Below are 24,954 nucleotides of genomic sequence, written 5' to 3'. Positions count from 1 at the left end.
AAATAACGTACTGATGTCTGTGGCAAAACAGACTGCCTTCCAGGCACACACCGAAATGGGAGCAACCTGGGGTTTCCATCTACTTTTTTCCCTCCAAGTTGCACAGTTAGACTGATTTCTCACAAATAAATATGGCTTCCACTGAGGTGGCTGGTCCAGGGCTTGGCAAAATGAATACAACATTGGCAACAACTTGGGACACTTAGAGAACCTCATCATCCACCGACAGTTCTTCATGTGCGTGCTCACAGGGCAGCTTCGATGAACATATCCCGGTTTTAACCCTGCTGTGATGGTGGCAGCTAGTAGACAACCTTTTCTAGCTCTAACAGACTCATGGGAAACACCTGTCAGTGGAGACACTGGATTTTATTTTTATTTTTCGGAGTACAGTTTCTTTGGGCCATCTGCAAACAGTAGACACGGCAGGAACTTTGAGGCTTCTTAATTACTTGTGTGACTCTAGAGGGGTGGATCAGCTGTAAAAAACTGTCAGGAAAAGACAACCTGTCTCCTTGCCATGTTTCTCACAAGCGGATGCATCCTTCCTTTATTTAAAGGGCACTGGCAAAGATTTCACGGTGATGTCAAAGGAGCTGTGTGGGCCGACTGTTGCCGAGGGTTGGGGAAGGAGAAGGAAAATCACTTTTAATTTTTCTATTCTTTTGGAATCTTTCCCACTTGCAGGATTATCTTGAAACTGAATCCCTGAAAGCCTTCACAATTATGTTGTTTCCAGAGTGGATTCCTCTATACAATGGGCCTCTTCAATGTCACTACCACTTCTTTCCTTACTCAGCGTAGGGGGTAAGGGAAGAAATGTGGGGGGCAGGGGGAAGTGGCAGGCTCTATCATGGTGGGCCCCCTCTTGTCATTAATGCAGAAAAAGAGCTAAAGCAGCAGCTGCTGCAGCAAGATAACCTGTCCGTGTCCATTTGCTGTCCTGCCAATTCCTTCTCCAAACACTCCCTGGGTGATCTAAGTCTCCCCTTAAGCTCTCTATGAAGAGGGGGAGGGTCCAGTCACATTCTTTAAAGCATTTTTCTACCACTTTATCTTCCCTAACACCTACCTAGAGGTAAAATGAATTCGTGTTGGCTCATGACCAAGGCAAAGTGATGGAGTGCTAAGCACACCATGAATTTTATAGTTGTTTGGGGAGGAGGAGAGCTGGTGAAACCAGATCCTGTATTTGCTTCTTCAGGGGAAACCTCTGAACAATTGTCTTATTTAAATGCAACCTCATCTTATCTTCTGGTTTTATTTTTAGTGACTGAGTCCATTTGGACTTGATTGGGTTCCTCTAGTCCATATCAACTTGTGGGTCACAAACAAAGATTCAGAGTACTGAGAGCTCTATGCCGTCATCTAAGGACTGTGCGATTCTTAGCTCCCTCGGGCCCTTTTCTGCCATTCTTCCAAGGTCACTGTGGAAGCACATGGGGTTTAGGATCTATTGTCCTCACTTGTGTGGGACACGTGGCCAAAAAGAGATCATTACCCAGTATCCAATTTAGTGGCAATGAGCTTCTCCACACTTAGCTAAGCTGGTCAGTGGACAAAGTCTACTGTCAAGTCCACATCTGAAGCCTTTCCAACACAGTGGGAACTCTCAGGGTCTGCTCTTGAGCACTTAATTTTCGGCTTAGCAAAGGGCATTTTGAATGGCTTCTCCATACACATGAATTGAAATGTCTTGAGAGAGAGAGAGCTGTCTTACATTTAAGTAGTGATATCAATGGAAATTCTGGGCCCCCGCATTTCCTAACGGGGTTTTTTGTCCTTTGTTGAACAAACAGTAGCGATATCTTCATAGCAAAGGGAGCCTATGGGAAGGGTCCTCTGCAAAACAAGCCTAATTACACTGCACCAATAACTTCCAACCCCAACCCAACAGCCATCTTATTGAACAATCGAGAAAAAGCAAAAGTCTTTAACTCTCTAAAGCAAAAATCATCTGTACTTCAAAGACTCAACGAGTCTCTTCTCTTGAGTACGTTTTTCTTGATCTAGTCATACAGAAATTAAATGGCTGCTGCCAAACCCTATGAGAAGAGTACCAGAAGAAAAATCTGGTTCTATGGAATCACTTGAGTCCCAGTGGCTGAGCTAACACTTGGGGGAAACAGAAAGCAGTGGCCTTGGGCCCGGTAATTACTGAAAGCATTTTAACTAGTCTTGGTTTACTTCAACATGCATTTATGAAATGGCCACTATGTCCAGAACATCAAGACACTTGAGAGTTGGCTGGAGAGAAAGAAGGGGACAGAAAAAGGGGAGGGAAGGGGAAAAGTTTAACAACTGTGAAAATTGTAGGGAAAATGGTGCTGGTAAGCCCTAGTGGGAAATCCAGGGAAAAAATATAAAGATGGAATGTGTGTGTAAAGTACACATTTATTTATATATGCTTATATATATATATATATATATATATATATATATATATATATATATATATATATATATATAATATATATATATAATATAATAATATATAATGTATAAAATATATATTATAAATATATACTGTATATTTTATATATATATATACATATATATAAAATATACAGTATATATTTATAATTCTGAAATTAAATTAGCTAAGTTTCAGAGTTTCACTCTGGGTAGTAAAGCTTAGGGACTGATCCCCCAGTGGCCCCAACAGGCAAACAAAGCACTCACTTTGACCAGATTCTACCAGTCAACGTTCTAAACCAGGGGCCTTTGCAGGGCGTCCACCTGAAGAGAGTAAGCCAAATCCAAGCTAGCCAGTTGCTAAGGACTTCATGGAAAGGATGAGCCAAGGGGGTATATTAATGTCACCCCTTAAGTCAAGAAGTTGGAATGATCCACTAAAGGCTAGACCGATTTGCAAGTACTTACCAAAACAAACTCGTCAAAACTGATCTTGCCATCTTTATTTTTGTCGCCATCGATCATGAGTTTTTGGAGTATTTCTCTTACTTTGTAGCCTGGTAATGGCATGTTTGCTTCTTTGAAAAGCTCATGCAGTTCATAATCACAAATGAATCCATTGCTGTTGAGATCTTTATGAAAAATTCAGAGAGAAAACAAAAAACAGGTTTTAGAAACAGTAGACAGTCCAGAGCATCGGCCTGTTTTCGGGGTGCAGACCTCTGCCAGCTTCTTTTCTTTCTGTTTCTAAGGTAAAAAGATGTGATAACAGAAAGGAGAACCTTAATTTAGGGGAGTTAGTTTGTTTCAACTGGGTTTCAAGAGCTATCTGGAGGTTATTCTGTGTCTCATACTAACTGAAAGCCACTAGAATTCAGCAAGAAGCATCGATTGTATGCACAGTGAACGTGCAGAATAGCAACGGATACATTGTGCTGAATGAGAAGCTAGATGAATTAATGCGGAAAGTGAAAGGATGTGCACAGAGTAAGAATTGCAAGAGGAATAGAGAGACCAAAGAATCAAAGACATAGGGTTCCGGCCATCAAGATCCATGCCTTCAATTTTCTTTTCTTTTTTTTTTCTTTTTTTCTTTTTTTTTAATAATAGCAAAAAAAACAGCATTTATTTTTTTCAATTTATGAAATAAAACAAACATTTCCATAACAGCATAATAAATAATAATGATAATGATGATATGCTTGCAATATATCTGCAACTTGCTTTTCCTTTTTAAAAGTAGATGCCTTCAGTTTTCACATGAGAAACCATAGCCCTGAGAAACAATGACTTGCCCATGGTGGCCAAGCAGGGATGGAACTCAGATTTCACTGGATCATGGGCCTGAGGCTAGAGAAGCCTGGAGAAGTCAGCAAGGTCAATGCCCTCAGGGGGTGGAGGGGAGTGCTCCAGACTATGCTTACAAGAGTGAGCGTGGGCTGGTAGCAGACCCAGGGTGCAAAGCCAATATTCTTTCTTCCCTCCCCTATTTCTTCTCTAACTAGTCATTCTAGAAATATGCACCTACTTTTTAGGAGACAATTCACATAATTGGGTAGTTCCATAGTCCTTCCTCCGATAGCTGGACAAATTTCCTGATGACTATGAAGAGACTCCCAAGCTCACCCAAACTTAAGCAAAGGAGACCTTTGCCTCTGTCAATATTTATCGACAGAGGCAGAGAAATGTAATTCTAGGCCAAAGAGTACTAGACACAATGGCCCAACACATGGACGACCGGAGCTCCGAAAGCCCCCCGTGCATACTTCACTGAATCCTTTCCACATGAAAATCACAACAGTTCCATTATTGGGAACACAGCCCAAGAGGTTACTGGGAACAAAAGAAAAAAGTCCCTGACCCTTGAGATGATCATAGAAGCGTCATCCGCACGGAAAAGCAAAACCAGAGGCGATGTCAGGGTCTCACAATAGGCTCACAGTAGAATGAATAGTGGTACATTACACTAATGGGCTGCTCTAAAGGCATTAGGCCCATCAAGCTGTGGAATATAAAGAAAGTGGGCAAGAGTTGGTTGAAGCAACACAAAGACAAGAAAAGCAGATCCAGAAGAATACTCACAAGTTAAGGAAAGGAAATAGGGGCAATGAAAGCCAATTCCACTTAGTGTCTCCTACTAGCAGCCCAGGGGCCCAAAATGCTTGCTGCTATCAGTCAAGCTTCCAAGCTTTTTGAATGAGAACACTCTTGACCCCCCAGGCCGTCAAGCTTCCCCCTGTCAACCTGGGCACCCAAATAACCACATCTTACCAGTCACTCGAAAGAACCAAATCATTAGCACGGTATTTTGACACGATTTCTCTCATCCTTCATGAATGAGAGACACCCAACATCTGGATAAACCTGTCTGGCCAAATTTTGGACTTCAAAAAAAAAATACGGTTTGGATTATAACAAACTTATTCCCCAAAGACGAAGTCCTGTGCTGGCTGGGGAATTCTAGTTGATGACCTTTTTTTATCTGGGTTAGAGAATGAAAGGATCCATAATCCTTGCCGCTGCAGGTTATGTCTTAAAGAGAAGCACCATTGATGCCCCAAGAGTATTTCTAATAACATTCAGAGCGGTCCGGTTATTCGGTGGGTCTGGCTCTCCTGAACCAAGCCTTCTTAGTGCTATACATGTGCTTAAATGGAATAAGTCACTGCGAGGATTCTAGCATCCACGGAACATCAAGACACGAGGCCATGGGATACAGTGGAGCCTTGAATTCAAATCTGGCCTATTGACACATACTGGTTATGAGACCCTGGCCAAGTGACTGAACCACTGGGTGCTATTCCCTCTTCCTGTTACAGTGAAATGTGCTAAGAGAAGCCTCCAAACCAGGATCACAGGCTTGGCAGGAGGTTCAAATGTATAGGGCATAGTGCTATGGAGACATCGGTGATTATTACTAACAATGCTTTTCCACCCTGATTTCCCCCTTTCTCCCTCTCCCTCGCTCCCCCCCACGACTTAATTTCAAACCTTAATTTGCTGCTTCTAAGTACTGTGAGCTGGGAAACTAGCTAGACAAGTTTGTGAGAATGCAAAAGTAAATAGGCCTTGAGTAAGAAGCTACGTACCAGGCCTCCCACTCAGTCCCTTGCTCCTCTCCCCCTACAATCCCAGCATCCCCTTAAACATGAGGGGAGGAGGACCCTTCAGGGCTGTTGTTTCTTCCGCTGACGAGGCAAAGCCAGAGAGGTCCACAAAGTGAAAGGCCAGAGGACACCATGCTGCTAACAGACATTCGGACTATGTTAGAGTGATGGAATATTATCGGCAGACCCAAATCACTAGATATCCCAGAGGCTTCTCAAGCTCTAACTCATCCTCTCCTCGGCAACCCTCCCCCCACCAAGCTTAACTTCCCTCTGTCAGACCTTCTCCATCTTCTTCCCCCACCCCACCTCAATATAATCCTTGGACTGCCTCTTACTCTGCATCCTAACACTTTCCAAGGCTTGTTACTTCTGCCCTCACGATCACTAACAGGCAAACAGAGAGTTCTGGGAAGGTTTGCTCCCTTAACCTTCGCCGGCAATCCTGGGAAATAGATTCCATTAAGATCTCCGTTTAACAGATGAGGAAACTTAAGGCGGAGAGAGGCTAAGGGATTTGCTGAGTTCCATACATCTAAATAAGAGTTAGAAACAGGATTTGAATTCAGCTCTTCCAGTTCTTGGCAGCTAGGTACCATAGTGGATAGAGTGTCAGGCCAGAAGTCAGGAAGTCTTCCCTTGCTGAGTTCGAATCTGACCTCAGATACTTACCAGATATGTGACCCTGGTCAAATCACTTAAGCCTGTTTGCCTTTTTCCTCATCTGTAATAAGAGCTGGAGAAAAAAAATGGCAAACCAGTCCAATATTTCTGCCAAGAAAACCCCAAAGGGGGTCCCAGAGAGTCAGGTCCCAGTGACATGACCCAGCAACCCCAAGCTCAGGACTCTGTCCACTGAGCTCTCTCTCTCTCTCCCATTTGCCTCCCTCTCTGTACTCATGCAGCTGCCATTCCAGAATTACTCACTACATTGTACTTCGAATGGTGTCTCTGCCTCATTTAACTGCCAGAGTCTAACATCACGAACCCGCCTTGGACCCAAGAAGCCATCGTGGCTTTGTAGTGTTTCCAGAATCAAACCTACTTTGGTTGGGCTTTGAAAGTCCTTCTTGCTTGGATTCCAGCCCATCGTTCCCCTCTAATGCCCCTCGTCTAGGCCAGGAGCGCCAGCCCGCTTGCTTTTGCTAACTCCCTATACCAGGCATCCCCCAAAGCTAGCTCACTGTCCCTCTTCCCTTCAGCCTTTGGGCATCCCTCGTTTCCTTCAAGGCTCGGCTCTAGCCGCCCTGCCTGGAGAAGATTTTGCCTGCCCTCTCTTCCCCCCCCCATTCTAGCACTCCAAATCCCCCTACTCCCCAAACTTCTATTTTGTAGCTCTTTAGCTGCGTGCCTCGTTTCTTTCCAAAGACCAGGGGCTCCTTAGGGACAAAGGCAGTTTCCCTTTGTGCTCCCATCTCTAGAATCTGCTCTGACGGCTGCCATACAATAGGCGCTTAGTGGTTGGGTGGTTCTGAGTCAGTTCACTGGTAAACCAGAAGTTTCCTATAAGAGTAATTGTGTGTGAACTTAGGGGATTTATAATAATGGGTGTCATACCAACCTGGGCTGCTGGGAACATTGGTAAACAAAGCAGGTGCCCTGGGAACCTTCAACAAGCAGCCTCAAGGGCTCCAGGAAGGACAACGGGCCAGAGAGGAGTGTTTGTCCAGTGTACCTTTGAATGTGCTCTGCAGGTCATAGGAGAATGTTTATTGACTGTGTCTTTGAATACACTGCTGGGGGGGGGGTTGGTAGCTAGCAGCTGAGCTTCAATCGTGTGATCTGACGGGCCAGAACGGGGTGGGTGAGTCCCACATTGGGAGGGCCATCTACCTCCTCTGAAAGGAGGAGGAAACAGAGGTCAAGTGAGGGGCCAAGACTAGCCCCCGATCCCAGTGAGAATCCAGTCTTCCCACAGCACTGTGGTACGTGACAAAGGGACGTGCCACCTGAGAGGTGAGCAGACATCTCCATGGCACTGGGCACTATGCATGTGACTGGCCAACTCTGCCAAGGCTAGGGAAGCCTAAGAGAACACATCTGCCTTCAGTGGATGAGGACATCTTAACCAGGGAAGAGGGCAAGAGCTCCTCAGAGTCGGCCTTGAGCTGGGTCAGCCCACAGCCTCAGCCAATAAAGTCCCTTGGGAGAGGGGATGGGAAGGCAGGATGTGCAAACCTCCAAAGAGGGACCATTGAGCACGGGAAGCTCTCCACTACCCTAAAACAGGCAAAAGAGGAGGATGGGAACAGCTGGTTTCCGACAGAGAGAGATTAGGGGTATTAACACCATGAGCGGGAGGGGCCAAAGCTTCTTCCAACGAGCTGTGGATTCTTTATGAGCTGGGAACCTCCGGGGGCTGAAAGGCTCGTTTGGGAAAGAGGGGCTCTGCCTGGCCTTCTTAGAGGAACCCTTTGAAAGGACAAAGGTTACAGGAGAATGTGGGACTTGAGCCAGTGAAAGTCTACTGGTCCACTCCAACATTTAATAAAAACAAGATGGAAAACAGGCCCTGCCTTGAATAAGCACACGTTCCATTGAGGCAAGACTCTAAGTACCTGCCTGTTTGCATTAGACTCTGGAAAACTCCTTCACCTTCTCCGGGAAGGCATCAACTTCTAAAGAAAGGGATGCTCGGCAGTGGGAATGGAGCCCATAACTGGCCGTGGCACTTCCGGTCTGGGGGGTATAGCTCAAAGAACTTAATCAGATTGTCTCTACCTCTGATTTTATGAAAGCCACATCCAAAATAAAGGCAACACAGAAATCAACACAGCCAGGGAGCTCAGAAACACAGTCATTTGAAGAGAGGTTAGGATCTCGGACTTCGAGCTGAAAGGGACCTTCGGGCTTATTTAGTCCATGGCCCCCCCATTTTAGAGATGGGGCAAAAGCAGAGACCCAGAGGTTTGGTAACCTGCCCAGATTCCCCAGCACTAGGCTATGAAGCAGACTCTTACCACTGCCAGAAGGTCAGCAGCTCCCTCGTTTCACAGGGGCCCAGGGACCACGACCCTACAAAACATCCTTGTGACCTCTCGCCAGCAGAAGCCTTTTAGCTGGTTACAAACGCTGTGCTCTGGCCACAGGGCCTCAGGCTCCAAATTGAGCTCCCGGAGGAGGGTCCTAAGAAGCTACTTTAACAAGTACCGTCATGTGACTAATGTTGTTTGGAGCGGTAGGAGGGGGGGTGGGGGAGAAGAGAGAGAGAGAGAGAGAGAGAGAGAGAAAATGAGGTTCTCATTCTCTAGCACTGATTTGGGGGGCAGATAAAGGAGAAGCATTACTGAATCTCTGTTATTAAATCACAGAAAACTTGGCACTGGGATCAGGACAGAAGCGATGGCAGAAATGTCCAGTTTTGGACAATTGGCATTATGGGAATTTGCCCATTTTGATGTTTTTTTGGTTCACTGCTGTTCAGGTGGGGATCGGTGGGAAGGCCGCACCTCACAGCACCTAGCCCGGGCCTGGGATGCGCGAGAACCAGGTAATGTAATAATGGAAAATTTCAATTAGACCGCTTTAGATTGGGAGAATATGTCCCTGGGGCCAGTGACGGGAGAGGTCAGATGACAGCTTACTAGAACCCACAGCTTTAGAACCCTCAAGAAGAAAAAAAGACCGGCTGGGGAAAGCAAGGTTTAGGAAGCATCTGTGTCCAAGAGCAATTAACTGCAGAGCTAGGGTATAGTACATAGCTGGGAGCTTGGAGACAGAACTAGGCTTGCCCTCCAGTTCTTTATGGCACCAACTAGCTGCATGACCTTGGAAAAGGGGCCTGCCCTCTCTGAGAGTCAGCTTCCTTCTTGGTAAAAGGGGGAGAAAAGGTACACTATCCCTCGCACGTTTCTTTGGAAAGAGCACTCCTTCCATCAAAGGACCTCAAGCCGAGTGCCAGTCTGAGGCCTTTACTACCACTCTGCACAAGTCCCTCTACTCTGAGCCTCCATTTGCCCATCTGCAAATGGAAGCAGTTGAACCAGATCGTCTCTAAGGCTCCAGAGTTGCAAGAAAAACCCTTTTTCAAAACTATGAAGCCCAACAGAAATGTGACTCATTAGCACATTGACGCCAACCTGAGCACAGCCAAAATATCTGGACCAAATGGAAGGGAAGGGAAGGGAAGGAAAGGGGAGGGGAGCGGAGAGGAGGGGAAGGGAAAGGGAAGGGGAGAGGAGCAGAAGGTGAAGGGAGAGGAGGAGAAGGGGAAAGGAGGAAAAGGGGAGGGGAGATAGAAGGGAACTCCTGATGGGCAAATTACCTCTACTGGCACAGATCGGCAGCAATCGGTCTATAATGGTAGAGTGGGGGTGGGTGGGGCAACTTCTCATTTCTCTGCAGTTTTGAGAATGCCACCTCACCAAAAGGCCACAGCAACACCACACCCCCCACAATCCCACCCCCAGAGGAAGGGAGAAACATTTCTGTAGCACCCACTATGTGCCAGGCACTGTGCTAAGCACTTTTACCAAGTATGATCTCACTGGATTCCCACAAACCAATCTGGTCCTGCCCCCCACACCCCAGAATGACTATTATTTAGTCAAGCAAATGATCATCAAGGTTCTAGTTGGAACTGACTACTGGCCACAGAGCCTCGGAAAGCTTGATTTCCTGGAGAAAGCACTGAGCTTGTGTTTGGCCCCCCAGGAAGAGATTTATCAACTTTACTGCAGAAAAATTAACCTATAGGACTCCTTCATCAGGTCATAGCAGCTTCTAGGAGGGGGATGAATGGTCTTCCCAAAGCTCAGCTGACAGTGCACTTTCCCACAGGAGAAAGGAAGGCACCCAGAGCAGAACTCTGCTGTCTGCCCATGTAAATCATTTGTTGCTTTTTGGGAATCCAGGAACCCTTAGCCATTCCTGAGGTGCTGCTGCTGGTGCTGTTCGGGCCTGTCACATCCGTCTACGTCTGAAAGCCTCTAGCTCTTAATTGGCCTTCTGAAACAGCAATCAAGCCTTCCCTGGAGCTCCCAATCATGTATTTTTGGGGAGGAAATGGTTTCTATTTCAAAGAAGAGGCAGAAGGAGGCTACAAAATGGCTAACAATTAACTTAACAAAAAAACCCTCCAGCTGGCAAAGTACTGGAAAGAAAGGTCTGCCATTATTTTTTTAAAACTTTGATGCTCCCCTACTTCCTGTCCAAAACCATCTCTCAGAGTCACCCTCCACCCCAGACAGTGGCAGAGGCCCAGTCTGTGGTAAGAAGACAAGGAAAGGGAGAGAGCTCCAGAAGCTTCCACCAATCACCAAAGCCAGCATTTCAAGGAAGCAAAAGGTACATCTGAGACTCAGCTCTCCTTGCATCTGAGAGATCTGATGTTACTAATGGACCAAACAAATAAGCCCCAAACACTGGCAAGGGAGGCATGGAGGGGAAAGTGGAAGACTTCCTGGGCTCCAATCTGGACTCAGTCACTTACGATATGTGTGTGACTTTGGGCAATTTCCTCAAGCACTTTAGCCTCAGTTTCATCGTCAGTAAAATAAGGAGCTGGATAAGCTATTTCTAGCTCAATCTATGGCCCTCCACTTCTCCATTCCCTAAGGTCTTTTCCTACCTCATGATCCAATGAACTCTGAAATGAAAAAGGGTAAGAAACAGTTCACTGACTGGCAAGGGAGTATCGAATCATGGTAGCAAGGATCTGCCCCAGCAGCCTAGTCACTTTACTGGGAAAAGTAAATAAGGAACCATCACTTGTTCCCAATTCGGTGCTAAGAGACCCCAGCAATCCCTTTATCAAGTCCTTCTGCATTCCTTCAGAGGCTGAGTTTTTCTCAACCAAGTCCTCCTTTTTCCTTCCTTTCCTTTTCTCTAGAAACAGCTGCATTTTTACATCTGCTTCTTGTTTCAAAGTAAATCTCATTATGCCCTTTATGCAAAGTAATTGTTTAAATGCCAGTTCATTCCCTTACACCCCACAAGCAACTTTCAAGTAAATAAGCTTATTATACAGCCATGTCCTTGCCCGATGTTTGAATCACACCAAGAAATACGGAGCCTTAAAAGGAAATGTTGTCTTTTTTCCCTCCCTCCCCTTGCATCCTGTTATTTAAGCTATTTTAAGTACTTGTCTGGAGAAAGCGAGGACGGAACTCCAGTGGTTTAGACTCTAGCTGCTGCTTGCCACTGCTCACGTCCAGGCGACACAAGGCGGGGTTAGGGGATCCCTGTAAAAAATGGGGGGGGCTCATGGAGGACAGAAGGAATTGAGTTTGTTTCGAATGCATCTCCTAGCAAGAACAGGAATCTCTGAGGAAGTTAGAGGGAGGGGGTGCCTAAAAACAAGGAAATGCAAAAATACATCAGGCCTCCGGTTCGGTCATCCATTTGTACCAGCATTTCTTGCTCGGATTTTTTAAGTTCAGAGCTGGAAAAGGCACGTGGCGGAGGTGCCGAGATGACCGAACAGCCCCCACGAGTGCCTGGATTTCCCAGAAGGAGCACAGGGTCACTAGTCTAAGAGATTTTGCCAAATGATGACTACGCAGCAGAACAGAGCGTGCCCTCCACCTCACCAGTCAGCAAAACGAGCCGAGCCTTCATGGGCACAACGGCTTTGAGAAAGGCAGTGGCTAAATACCTCCAGATGTTTAGCTGGACATGAGTTTTTGTCTTTTCATAGACTCCAGCTCTGGCTGAAGGAGCCCACTCCAACAAACAGAAGTGGCAGCTTAATAGTTCCCAGCTGAGGACAGACTAAGGCTTCTTGGCCTACTATATACAGGAAGACCAAGTCTGCTGGTGGGTCCCCTCCCTCCCTAAACACAAGGTTCAGGTGCAACTAAAGATCAGGGAAGATAGGCTGAACGCCAGCGGACAAAAATGATGTTCCCATGTTCACGTTGGAAGGTCCCTCCCTTTCTCACCCAAAGCCAGACACAAAATTCTAGGAATGAATGGGAGGGGTGAAGCTGTGAGGTAAAAGCACCTCCCTGCACGGGGTCTCCTAGTACCCTCACTATCCACCAGCTCCTCTCAAAGGCTTCTGCCATCTGCCTCCAGAGGCTTATTTCCAGTCACCTGACAGGTGACTGACCTCACTAATGAGTTCTATAACTATACCCCCAAGGTCTGCTGGGGCCACACCCTTGGAGAGATTTTATCTAAAGGGAAACATGACAAAATGGACCTTCCTGAAATAGAGAAACCAAATGATCCAAATAGTTTAGTCCTAACTACTCAGCTGCAGGACAGGGGTCGATACCCAAGAGCCACAGGAAGCAATCCCTGCACCATCAGATTGGGCGGTCCCCCACAAGAAAAAACAGCAGCATCGAGTCTGTTGGTTTCCCTGCAGTGTGATGTACAATGGATCACTCGAGATGAGAGAATGTCAGTGCCAGAAAGTAGCTTAAGGACCATCTACTCCCACTCTTATGTTTTACATGTTGGAGAAACTGAAGCCCGGGTCTCTTTCTATTACAGTGTTGTTGGACTTCGAAAACCCCCAAATTAACATTTCCTGATGTGACTGTTAAGTCTGCTTGGAGTTGCGCGCCCATAGGTTTATTGCCTTTGCATCACAGGGTGCTCACTTCCTTTTTATAGGATAGAGATGTACATTAAAGAGAAAGGGAAAACTAAGAGAACACGGAGGAAGTGCTGGCCTCCAAATCCAAAAGTCCTGAGTACAAGAGGTAAATCTTTAAGCCTCTAAGGTGTAGATCAGCTGCCCATCTGCACTGGCAAAGTTAAGTTTCCTTACCCAGAATTCCCTGGGTGAGGTCCCAGATCCAGACCAAATAACCAAGAAGCTTGATGGGGCCATTGAGAGACATTGGGAGCTGCCCCCAGCAGCAGGGTGGGCAAGAGGAAGGGCTGTTGACTAGGCTCATAAATCCTATGGAAACCTTCAAGCCCAAGGGAAGATTTACTCCTAGGAAAGACAGACTCTGATAGTGAGATGGGATAATGACATGAAGTGCAGGGATGCCATCAGAACTAGCGGGAGCGTCACCACAAAGAAATGACTGACAAAAGTTTTCTAACTCTTGGTAAATATATATATATATAGATATAGATATAGATATAGATATAGATATAGATATAGATATAGATATAGATATAGATATAGATATAGATATAGATATATCTATATATATCTATATCTATATATATATATATATATAAGATGAAGCAGAATCTCGTTAGAGATAGAGGACTTTATCTGGCAAAACCCCCTCCCTTTTATAGTTACATAGATACAAAGATATATAAATTTTCATTTAAAATTTGTAGTTTCAAATTCACTCCCCTCCTGGGGTAGAGCCTTGCTGTACTGCACAGACTGCTCACTTGCCTAGGGGCCCTTCCTGGTGGATTGCCTCGCTGCAGGCCCCCCACTGGGAGGCTAGAGCCTGCCGCTGCTACTGGTAAGCTGGTTTCCTGCCCCTCGGTCAAGTCTGAAGCAGTTTTAGAGTTGTTTGGAGGGGAATTTGGGGGAGATTCATGGGATTCCCTTTTTATCCTTCTATCTTATCATGAGAATTCTACCCCCTCCCCCTAATTTTCAAAGGAAGAACCAGAAGCCCCAGGTATTAAATGACTACATAGGGAGTAAGGGGTAGAACGAGGCAGGAGGGGTGGTTTCAGATCCAGGCTCTGCTCATTCCACTAGTTCTTGAAACAAATTTAATTGACTAAATGGATGGCCAATGTCAGATTCTGGATAAAAACGTTTAATTAAAAAATAAAAAAAAATAAAAAAAAAAAAAAAACAACACTCCTGTTGGGTCGGTTAACCAACTGAATCTATTACTAGGCAGGAAAAACATTTTTCTCACATTGGGATTTTTGTTTAGTGCTGTGCCTGCCCTCGTAGAAAAACGAAGGAAACGGAGGAACAAAATATATGATCTTTTTTTTTTTCATAAAGGAAAGAGAAAAGCCATTTCCATTTCCCATCTGGTTCTTCCCCCCAACCTGGAGAATTAAAAAACTGACCAGGAAAAGAAATTTGCATTTTGAACTTGGGAAAAGTTTTCATTGAATGAGGGTTTCCCACTTCTGAGGCCTGCCTAACTCCTCTGGAGCCACCAAGGGGATAAAGCCCATAGTGCCCTGAGACTGAGGCAGGAAATACCTGCTGCAAGGACAGGCCCAAATCCCGCCCATCGTGCTGAAGGCTGGCTACCTTTGATATGCATTTTGCACGGTCACAATGCTCCAAAGATTCTACTAGTCAAATTTATCAACAGTCAAATGACAGACCTGACTGAGATTCTCCTAGGCTGACTTCTAAAAACATTTAAGTCCCTTAAGTTAATTATATTAATATTAATATTAATATTAATACTTATATTGTCAAGTGAGGGTCTCCTGCCTATTTCCTGTGGCGCTAGCCTTGCACTAAGTTCTGGGGTTGTAAGCGTCCATGCAAGACAAGAAGGGACCTGGCTTCTGCATTCAGAGAGATGGTCCGAAAACTTAAGCCACCAGACAAGTTGAAAATTGATCATGGGGTCCCAATAACAGAGAAATCTATAAGAAAGTCCAGTGCAAGCCATAACTTGGAGCTGTCCAAGATGGCCAGGAACTCTTTAATCTAATTCCCTCACCCCAGATTGACACACAGAAAGGGCCTTCTGGGAGGAGTCCCACGCTCATTCAGTAAACACGTGCTTTCCAACTGCTCACTTTGTATCCTCAGGGAGCACCCAGTCTAACAGGATCAGGCACTTAGGAACCCCACCCACCCACCCTGGCTCTGATACAGTACGTACGACTTTTAGTTATAAAATGTCACCAAAGATGGCATTTATGGTACCTTCATGAGCAGGAGACCCTCACTTAGAATACCAAAGGTTTTCCTTAATCCCCATCACCTGGTATTTCTAAAGGCTGAAGATGATAGGAAAAGCCCCATTTTCTATCGTTGAGGCCTTTGTGCTTAGCGCCATTATTGAAAAAATTAATGTTTCATATATTTCATTCTGGCTCTGCCAATTTATCCACTGTGTGACTCTGTCAGAGTCACTTAACCTCTGAGTCTTGGTTTTGTCATCTATAAAAACAGGGATAATAATAGCACCTGCCTCATACGGCTGTTGAGACTTAAATTAGACAGTGTATACAAAGCACTTGGCAGACCTAAAGGTGCCATAGAAATTGTCGCTATGATTATTCTTCCCCTTCCGGTCAAGATTTGCTTCCTGTGATACAATGAAAAGGCTCCTTCAATTCCAGTGGACAATCCAGCGGGGACTACTGGTCTGTCTTGGCTTTCCTATTACTAAATACTGGAAGTTCACGTTTGCCCTAATGGCTAGAGGCCATGGAGAGTCACTACAGGTTTTGGAGAACTTTTGGAAACACTGGGATTTATATGATGCTTCACAAATATCATCTCCTTTAAAATCCACAGCTGAGGGAAATTTCACTATATCATCCTGCTTTGAGCAGCTAGGATACCGCAGCGCACACAACTCGAGCTCTGCAGTCAGGAAGGCCTGAAATCAATTCTGGCTTCAGACACTTACTGGGTGTGTGACTCTGGACAAATAAATGAACGTGCCTGTCTCAGTTTCCTTATCTGTAAAAAGGTGATCATAATAGCATCGGACCTTGCAGGTTGTTGTGAGAATCAAATGAGATAAGTATAAAGTACTTTGTACAGTTCCTGGTACAAAGCAGGTGCTGGGAGGTGGATCCTACTGTACTCTCTCCATTGTGCTTCCTGGACGCCTAGGTAAGTGTAAAGGGTCAAACCTGGCCTTTAGCAGGATTCAGCTGCCAGTTATGTGAAAAAAGAATTGGAGAGAATAGAAAATGGAGGCAGGGAGGCCACTTAGAATACTGCAACAGCCTAAGAGAAGTACAAGAGAAGGTCTGGACTAAGGTGATAGCTCTATGTGGAGAGAAGGGGACACAGGGAGAAACCAGACTTGGAGAGATGGGGGTGTGGAAGGAATGGCGACTGAAGGCAGTCGACGCCACCTTCATTCCCTCTGTTTCTAACCTGAATTACCTTAAAGGAGCAATGGTAGCCCAGCTGTGTCTGTATTGAACCATATTTCCCAGAATGACTCACCAACTTTTGCAAAGGCCTCTCTCAGTTCTTCAAGCTCATCTTTAGAAATCTGTTGTGTGGGACTAGCCATCTCAGCAACCGAGGAAGAATCTGCAGAGAAATCACCACATTCCCTGATTAGTCACCAATTGGCTCAGTTTGCCATGGGTTTTGTTCGTTTGTTTTTATCGCTGGCCAAAGTATGGGCTCAGGTTCCCGTAACACTGGAGGTTGAAGTAGCAGCTCTCTCATCACAGGCCTGTGGTGATGGCTTTATCAGGATCATTATCCCAAAGCTGGTAAGGTCAGGGGTCAGTTGGCCCTTAGACCTCTCTCTCACCCCATTTCAGCCCTGCTCAATTCTAGGGGGCCTTTGATGACAAGCCCACCTTGTCCTCATCGGACCCCATTAACCCTCGGTGAGAGGAAGAGGTGCAGAAAAAAGCTGGCTCTCCTCCATCGTGGGACCAGCCCTGACCAGGAACATCTTTTCACATCTCTGAACCTCTATATAAAATGGGGGAAATACTTGCACTATTTCAGAAGGAGACAAAGTGCTATTTATTACACCATTCAGCCTTCTGCTCTATCTGCATATATGCTAAAGGGGACAGCCAGGTGACACAGTGGATAGATAGACTTCGACTTGTCAGGCTGAAGTCAAGAAGACTCATCTTCTTGAATTCAAATCTGAGCTCAGACTCTGCTGGTTGGGTGCCCTTGGACAAGTCACTTCACCCTCTTTCAGTTTCCTCATTTCTAAATGGACTGGGAAGGAAATGGTCAATCACACCAGCATCCTTTGCACAAAAACCTCCAATAAGGTCACAAGAGAGTCGGGCACAACTGAAATGACTGAACAACAACAAACACACACCACGCTGGATAGTACTTTCTCTGAAGGGTAGGGATTCTGTCTTAGATGCAACTTCCTCCCCAAGAACCATCATTGGGCTAAACCAAAATATGTCTCAAGTGACCACAGATGAAGTGTGCTCGGGCTCTCTGGTATGTGCACATGCACACAGACACACAGACACACAGACACACAGACACAGACACACACACACACACACACACACACACACACACACACACACACACACACACACAGAGTCTGAATCTGATGGCAAAAATGTAACAGCTCCATCAGAATAAAAGGTCCTTGTCTTCCAAAGAACAGCGACGCCATTGGCCGGGTTCATGGGTAACAGGGGCCAGGACAATGTTCCACAGCTCCCCCAGAAAGCTATTTTCAGCGTTCACTGGCTACAAGTACCAGACAGGCCCGAGGTAGCCGGCCACGCCAGGAAGTAGAGGTAAGCACTAGCCCCTAAGCCTTATGCTTAGTTGTATGTGCCAGAGTGACTCACGCATTATGATCTCATTTGTTCCACTGAGCCATACTCCATTGTTCACCTTTAAAATATTCTCCTTCTAATAGCAAACTGCCAGTTCCTGATGGCTTACTAATGGGACAGGGTGGGGAAAGGGGTGACAATAGACCAGTCATTGCTCAGTGGCTTGGGAATGCAGCAAGAAGCCTCCCGGCCCCCCACCCTGAACCCCCCTCCACCCAGATGTACTCAGCCCCTTCCCTCTGGGTCCACTATATCCAACGACCATCCTCCTCTGGACATCCTCCCCAGCTGGAGAATGAAGGGCTCCTTGATAACCAAGATGAGCCTGAAGTGAAAACCTGGTCTTTAGACAATTGGGTCAACTGAAGTCAAGTCAACAAGGATTCCTGAGTGCCTAAGCAGGTGCCAGGCCCTGTGCCAAGTGCTAAGAATACAAAGCAAGGCAGATGGATGATGACAGACACTGGTCCCTCCTTTCAAGGAGTTCTCAGCCTAATGGGGCAGAAGGTAAACGGACAACCTGTGTGAACAAAGCCTGTTCACCTAAAAGGCAAAAGCAAAGGGTGATAGAAAGCGCAGGAAACTGGGCATTCTGGGGGCTCTGATGGTCATTCCTAGAGTGACCATGGCCCTTTGCTACTTTGGCCCCTGCTTTCTGAAGTTGTGGATGGCCTAGATCAAAGCCTCCAAGGTCAGGAGCCAAATGAAAACCTAGCTGGAAAAGGTTGGACAAAAAAACTATAAAACACAACCTACAACTTGGATGATGTGAGGCAATATCCCTGCACCCCAGAATCCTTTTCAGTACTGACTTGATGGGCCTCTGACCAAAAGGCAAGGATCGCATGGATGCTCCTGGAGTTCAGGGAAGCCCGAGTTCTGCCTCTGCCTTGTGGTTAAGTGCCCCAGGCAGCTGTGTGTGTGTGTGTGTGTGTGTGTGTGTGTGTGTGTGTGTGTACATGTGCAAGTACACCCTACATCTGGGACCCAGCCCTACTCTCCTAGAAAGCTAGATCTAAGGATGTGCAGGACTAAAAGCTGAAGAGTAGTAGCTGCCAGGATCCAAATCAAAGTTTGATGTGAGAAAAAATCCCCTCTGAGAGGAACTCTGTTCCCTGCACAGATCCTTCGTGCTGGGCGAGCTTGTAAAGGTGGGATTCGTCCAAGTCCATCCCAGGGCCACTAGCAGCCCATCCCTTTCCTTCCCTGGATGCTGAGAGCGCACTGACTGTGCCTTCCTCATGCTGACCCCTGCCTACATCTGAAAATGGCATTAGCATCCAAATGCGTTCCCAAGCAGGGCAGCTGGGAAACAGGATGGGTTCTCAGGTGCATCCCCTACCCTGGCAGCTTGCTTAAATCAGCACTGCAAGTCAACATTGCAAGAAATATTTGCAAGTGTTAGACTGGAGTCCCACAGTGAGGGGAGCCCAGTGCCTCCTGGGACACTACATGTTCATTCATGGCCCTTAGCTGTGGCCTAGCAAAATCTGTGTGATCCTGCTTGTACAAGCCAGACAGCATGGATCCCCCCAGCTAGAACCCACCATCTGAGACTCCCCATGGTCATCACCATGCAGCAGAGCCTAAAAGAGGGCTGTCCCTCACACCCAAAGTACAAAGGAGCCCACAATTCACTTGTTCTCTGCCACTGTGGACAACTCCGCCCATAAAAGGCGGCTGTATTGAGGGTAGACAGGGCCCATAGGAAGCACTCAATGGGGCAGAATGGAGAATTTGATGGGTCACAATAGGGGCACAATCCCTAGAAGCCCCGTTCCATGAGGGGCCCACCTGGGCCAGTCAGTTACCACTCGCTCAGGAAGTGCTTCCTATGCAGAGGCTGAACTCTGCACTAAGTGCTAGGGTTACAAAGGAAAAGGCAAGAAGCCCCTCCCCTCAAGGAGCTCTAAGGAGGGTCAGAAAAGGGCATTTCCCGAGGCCTCCTGGCTAGTGAGCCAACAGCAGGCCCACACACGCAGAAGATGATGAAACTGGCCTTAGTGACGTCTCGGTTGGGCCCCAAAGCCCACCTCTAACATAAAAAATAAGAACGGGGCAACCCTGGACTTCTAGGGTGAGCTCTATCATTTAACCCCTGTGTGACCAGAGCTATCTCACACACACACACACACACACACACACACACACACACACACACACACACACACACGCCCCTTCGCTCTCTGGCCTCAGCTACAAAAATCAAGATCAGATTCTTTGACCCTCTAAAAAGCCCTTACCTTTTTGCTCCAGAAATCAATAAGAAATAGATGGTTGAGCGTTCAGTGTAACTTCAGGACCTAAAAGGTAAAAGAAAGAAATCCAGTAAGAGAGGGGCTCAAGTCCGGCTAGTATCCGGCTCTACTGCCCACTTTCCAAGAAGCCCTCCAACTTCAGGAACCACAGGATCAGTCTGGTTGCTTCTGCTGTTGAAACAAGAGGTAGCTTGCGCATAGTAGGCCCTTCCTTCCCCCAGCCACAGTGTTTTGTCCCACTATCCCAAGCTGATGTGAGAGTACTGCCCCACGCTGCCTCTTCCTCCTGGGCCTTACTAAGCTCCCCTGCATCAAATAACTTGTCTTGCTACAGTAACACCCAGAATTCCAAGCTGGAGCCTGGTAAAAGCCCAGGGAGGGAGAAAGCACTGAAGATCACAATTACAGCATGCTGGGGGCTGCTCTCCACCCCACTTTACCCCTGGGGAAACTGGGGCACAGACAGCTCCCAGCATTCACTCAAGGACACACATCATGCCGCTAATTGAACCCAGGCCTTCTGACTTCCGAGAGTAAATTTCTTCTCTTACCAAAATAAGAATCTTAGCTGAGACCGGCAAGCTGCGTTAGAGTTTGTGAACAATGATGATAATCTCTACTTGCCCAAGTGAGAAAGGCAAACCGGAGTAGCAAACAGACAGGGCTGGCCTGTCAGAAGAGCGGAGTTCCAATTCAGCCTCAAATACTTGCAAGCTGAGTGATCCTGGGCAAAAAAGAAGAAAGGAGCTCACAACCACCCTGGGAAGGAGAGGAAACTGATGCAAACAGAGTGAAGTGACTTGCCCAGAGTCACACAGCCAGAAGTATCTGAGATTGGAGTTCAGGTTCTGATTCTAGGCCCAGTTCTCTATCAAGTGGAGCATCACTTAGCTGCCTCCAGCTGGTCCCGGCCTAAGAGACAGATCGAAAACACTGCTACATCAAGCACGCTGAGCACTCTGATCCTATATTACACACACACACACACACACACACGGGAAAAAAAATCTTCCCAGACAACCTGGGAAGGGGAAGGAAAAAGACTTCCAAATAAGAGTCCCACAGCAAACAGAAAGTGTGTTTGTTTACTTTTCAGGAAAGGATATGGTGGACAAGTGGGCACAACTTCAGGGCGTCACCCAGGAGGAATGTTTTGGCTATGAAGTCATCCCTAATGACAGGGTTTGCCTTGGCTAACAATGCAGCAATTAAGAAACCACTGGCAGACTACCTTGCCTTCCCTACACCCTGAGCACAAATCCCTCCTGAGAAACATACACCTCTCTACCCTCCCTGAAACCAGAACTCAATTTTTGGAACACAGGGAAGAGGAAGAAACGGACCGTAATTATGTGCCCAATTGAACAATCAGAATTTCACGTGATCAGGTAGTGGGATCACAGATTTAGAGTGCCTTCGGAGGCTATCGATTTTACATATGAGGAAACTGAGGTCCTAAAAGAGGAAGGGATATGCCCGCAGCCAAATAGAGCCTGGGTTTGAACTCACCTCCCTTTGCTCCAAATTCAGCACGCTCTAGGTGCTCAGATGCTCAGTAAGAGATTCAAAACTGTAAGAGACCGCGAAGACCTCCCTAACCCCCAATTTTATAGGGCAAAAGAACAAGGCCCAAACGTAGGGAACTGACTTGCCCAATGCCAAAACGGAAAAATGAAGGATAGACTCCAGTTCTTTGTTTCTGTTGCGCTATCTGGGGAAAGCAAGCACAAGATAAGAGGCAGGGGGTTATGGTCAGAAGGCAACGGGGGCCCATTCTAGAACCCTGGGCCTATATAACACATCAACTGGGCAATAGATTCACTTATTGACTGACCAAAAGTGAAAACCAAAACAAAACGACTTTGCAGTTAGAAGAGCAAATCTCAGGCTTCTCTCTCCAAGACACTCCATCCCACGGAAGTCACAAAGGTATCCCAAAAGGCCTCTCGTTGCGGAGGCAAACAACCCAGGGCATCTCCACTGTCCACATGTAGCTCTAGCACCCTGCCTCACCCACCCTGGGCAGTCAAGAGCAATATTTGGGAAAGGCGGATGTTTAACCAGGTCAGCTAGGGATACCAATGGACTTTAGGCTGAAGCTCCCACTGTCCCCTCTTGCCCAAGCTCCAGACAGGATTTCCAACTGTCTATTAAGTGTCTCCCTGTGGGTGTTCCCCTGAAACTTTACATCGAAAAAGCAATGGGAAGGACACAAAATTAGGAGTTTGGAAGACCTGGGGTCAAATCCCAAGGCATTTTCCCTTCTCTGGTCCACATGCCCCCCTCTGGAAAATGAGCAAGCTGAAACAACTGGCTTCTGAGCTCCTTCAAGCTCTAAATCTCTGAGCCAATTTGAGACCTTGGACCTCTTATAACATGAGAAAGCTGGACTAGATGACGACTGAGATCCCCTTCAACTCACAAGCTTTGACGTTTTGTGATTCCAAAAAATCTCTCCAGGTCAAAGAAATAAACCATAAAATTGGTTTAAATAAATGTCCTCTAATCTACTTTGCACACAGCTGCCCAGACATCGTCCTAGATCCTCCCAAACCCTTCAGTGGCTCCCCATGGCTGCCTAAATTAAGGATTTGGTTGTTATTGTTTATTTTTGCTTTTCATACCTTTCTCTCTCTCAGGATGCAGATGGCATTTTCCATTGCAACTGCAATGGAACTGTCTTGGGTTGCTGTATTGTTAAGGGCTAAGTTTATTATATAAAATAATAACTTTATTTTTCAGGTGACCATCATGCAATCTTGCTGGTTCTGTGTACAGTACTCTCCCGGTTCTGCTAACTTCACTCAGCATCAGCTCACGTGAGTCTTTCTAGACTGCTCAAATCAGCCTGCTCCTCACTTCTTATAGAACAATCGCCTTCTATTACACTTCATTAAGTCTTACCTCCAAGGACTTGAATTTCCCACTATTCTCTTCCCATGCCTGACATTTTAGGCAAATGGAGATAAGTCTCTGATTCCCATTCTTCTGTCCTTTCCTAACTCAGTGCCTTCGCTTCTCTTGCCCAAATCTCTGACTCTGCTCATGTCCTTCCCCGAGCCTGAAATGGGCAGCCCACCTACCCAACAAACCCCCTATATCCAACTCCCTCCTTTCTTTCAAGACTACTTCACGATTACTACTGGGTTTATATCCCAAAGAAATCTTAAAGAAGGACAAGGGACCTGTATGAGCCAGTATGTTTGTGGCAGCCAGAAACTGGAAACTGAGTGGATGTCCATCAACTGGAGAATGGTTGGGTAAATTATGGTATATGAAGGTTATGGAATATTATTGTTCTGTAAGAAATGACCAGCAGGAGGAATACAGAGAGGGTTGGAGAGACTTAAATCAACTGATGCTGAGTGAAATGAGCAGGACCAGGATTATATACAACGTGTATCATTATACACGGCAATAACGAGATTATATGATAACCAATTCTGATGGACAAGGCCCTCTTCAACAATGAGATGAACCAAATCAGTTCCATTTGTTCAATAATGAATATAATCAGCTATGCTCAGCAAAAGAACTCTGGGAGATGACTACGAACTACTACATAGAATTCCCAATCCCTCTATTTTTCTCCGCCTACATTTTGGATTTCCTTCACAGGTGAATTGTACACTTTTTCAAAGTCCGATTCTTCTTGTGCAGCAAAATAACCGTATGGACATGTCTACATATATTGTATTTAACTTATACTTTAACATATTTAACATGCCATTTGGGGGAGGGGGCGGGGGGAAGGAGGGGAAAAATTGGAACAAAAGGCTTGGCAATTGTCGATGCTGAAAAATTACCCATGCCTATATCTGGTAAATAAAAAGCTATAATTTAAAAAAAAAAGAGTACTTCCCGAATTCCCTTCCCCATGAAGCCTTCGCTAATTCCCTTAGGCAAACATCACCCCTCTCCCTTTAATTGTTTCATATCACTTGCCTATTTTGGTATTCCCCAGTGTCCAAGACACAGTATAGCACAGAGGAAGCACTTAACCGGTGTTTGTTGAAAGCATGGAAATGTAAGGTTTGGAAAAGAACTGTTTCAAGTGGTATAGATTCATTTAAGTCTTGTTCCCACATCACCTTCCCTGAAACTGGTGACGGTTTGGAAGCACAACAAGACCAAGATCGGGCCATGGGGAAAAGAGGCAGGCAGCAGATTGTAGTGAGAAGCAGAGCGACAGGACAGACCAGAGTGCTAGGCTCAGCGTGGGGGAGAGACAAATTCAACTCTCACCTCTGACATTAGCTGTGTCCCCCTGAGCAGGCAGCTTCCTTAGCTGCCTCCGCAGGGTTGTTGGGCGATTCAAAGCAGATGATATCTGGAAAGCATTGGCCAAGTGTAAAAGCCTGTGGAAATGTCAGCTATTGTTATGAGTGCTCTCTCCCAAAGTCCGGCCACGTCTTTTAATGCCCTAATTCACTGGATGAACATACCATATTTAGTATTACTTAATTCCACCTCTTTACCTACTAAGGGCCAGGAAGAACCTCTCCCAACTTGATCACTGCTAACTCATGAGAGGAAATGGAAATCTAATCCCCAAGCACTCAAAGAAAGTCCTTTTGTGACTCACACTTTGGGGAAGCTTTTCCACACCTGCCTCACCAGGGCTGGTGAGAGAGTTATGGGGCCGCAATTTAAATACTGCATCTGCCACCACCCATAAGACCTGGAGCTAACCACGCCCACTTGAGCTGAACCTCAGTTTCCTCATTTCTAAACTGACATGTTTGGTCAAGGCGAAGGAACGAAAAATCAACCCTGTACCAAGTGCCTGT

The 24,954-nt window shown here is 46.2% G+C and overlaps 1 protein-coding gene across 4 annotated transcripts in view; it reads right to left on the bottom strand.

The window, feature by feature from the left end:
• The window catches only part of PLS3 (plastin 3), a 127,901-nt gene that overhangs the window by 24,278 nt on the left and 78,669 nt on the right, over positions 1–24,954 (bottom strand). For 3 of the 4 annotated variants that reach the window (XM_074277309.1, XM_074277312.1, XM_074277311.1), the window contains exons 2-4: positions 20,150–20,209; positions 16,567–16,656; positions 2,884–3,047 (exon numbers count right to left, since the gene is read on the bottom strand). In XM_074277309.1, coding sequence (XP_074133410.1) covers positions 2,884–3,047; positions 16,567–16,636 — 234 coding nt within the window. In that variant the 5' untranslated portion in view covers positions 16,637–16,656; positions 20,150–20,209. Of the gene's footprint in view, positions 1–2,883; positions 3,048–16,566; positions 16,657–20,149; positions 20,210–24,409; positions 24,639–24,954 lie in introns of those variants that run through there. The other variant, XM_074277310.1, reaches the window with a different exon arrangement.

This window comes from Sminthopsis crassicaudata, chromosome X, assembly GCF_048593235.1.
Source record: "Sminthopsis crassicaudata isolate SCR6 chromosome X, ASM4859323v1, whole genome shotgun sequence".
In the NCBI taxonomy this organism is placed as follows: Eukaryota; Metazoa; Chordata; class Mammalia; order Dasyuromorphia; family Dasyuridae; genus Sminthopsis; species Sminthopsis crassicaudata.
Note: the sequence above shows the minus strand (reverse complement) of the source record. Positions and strands in the feature narration are given on the sequence as shown.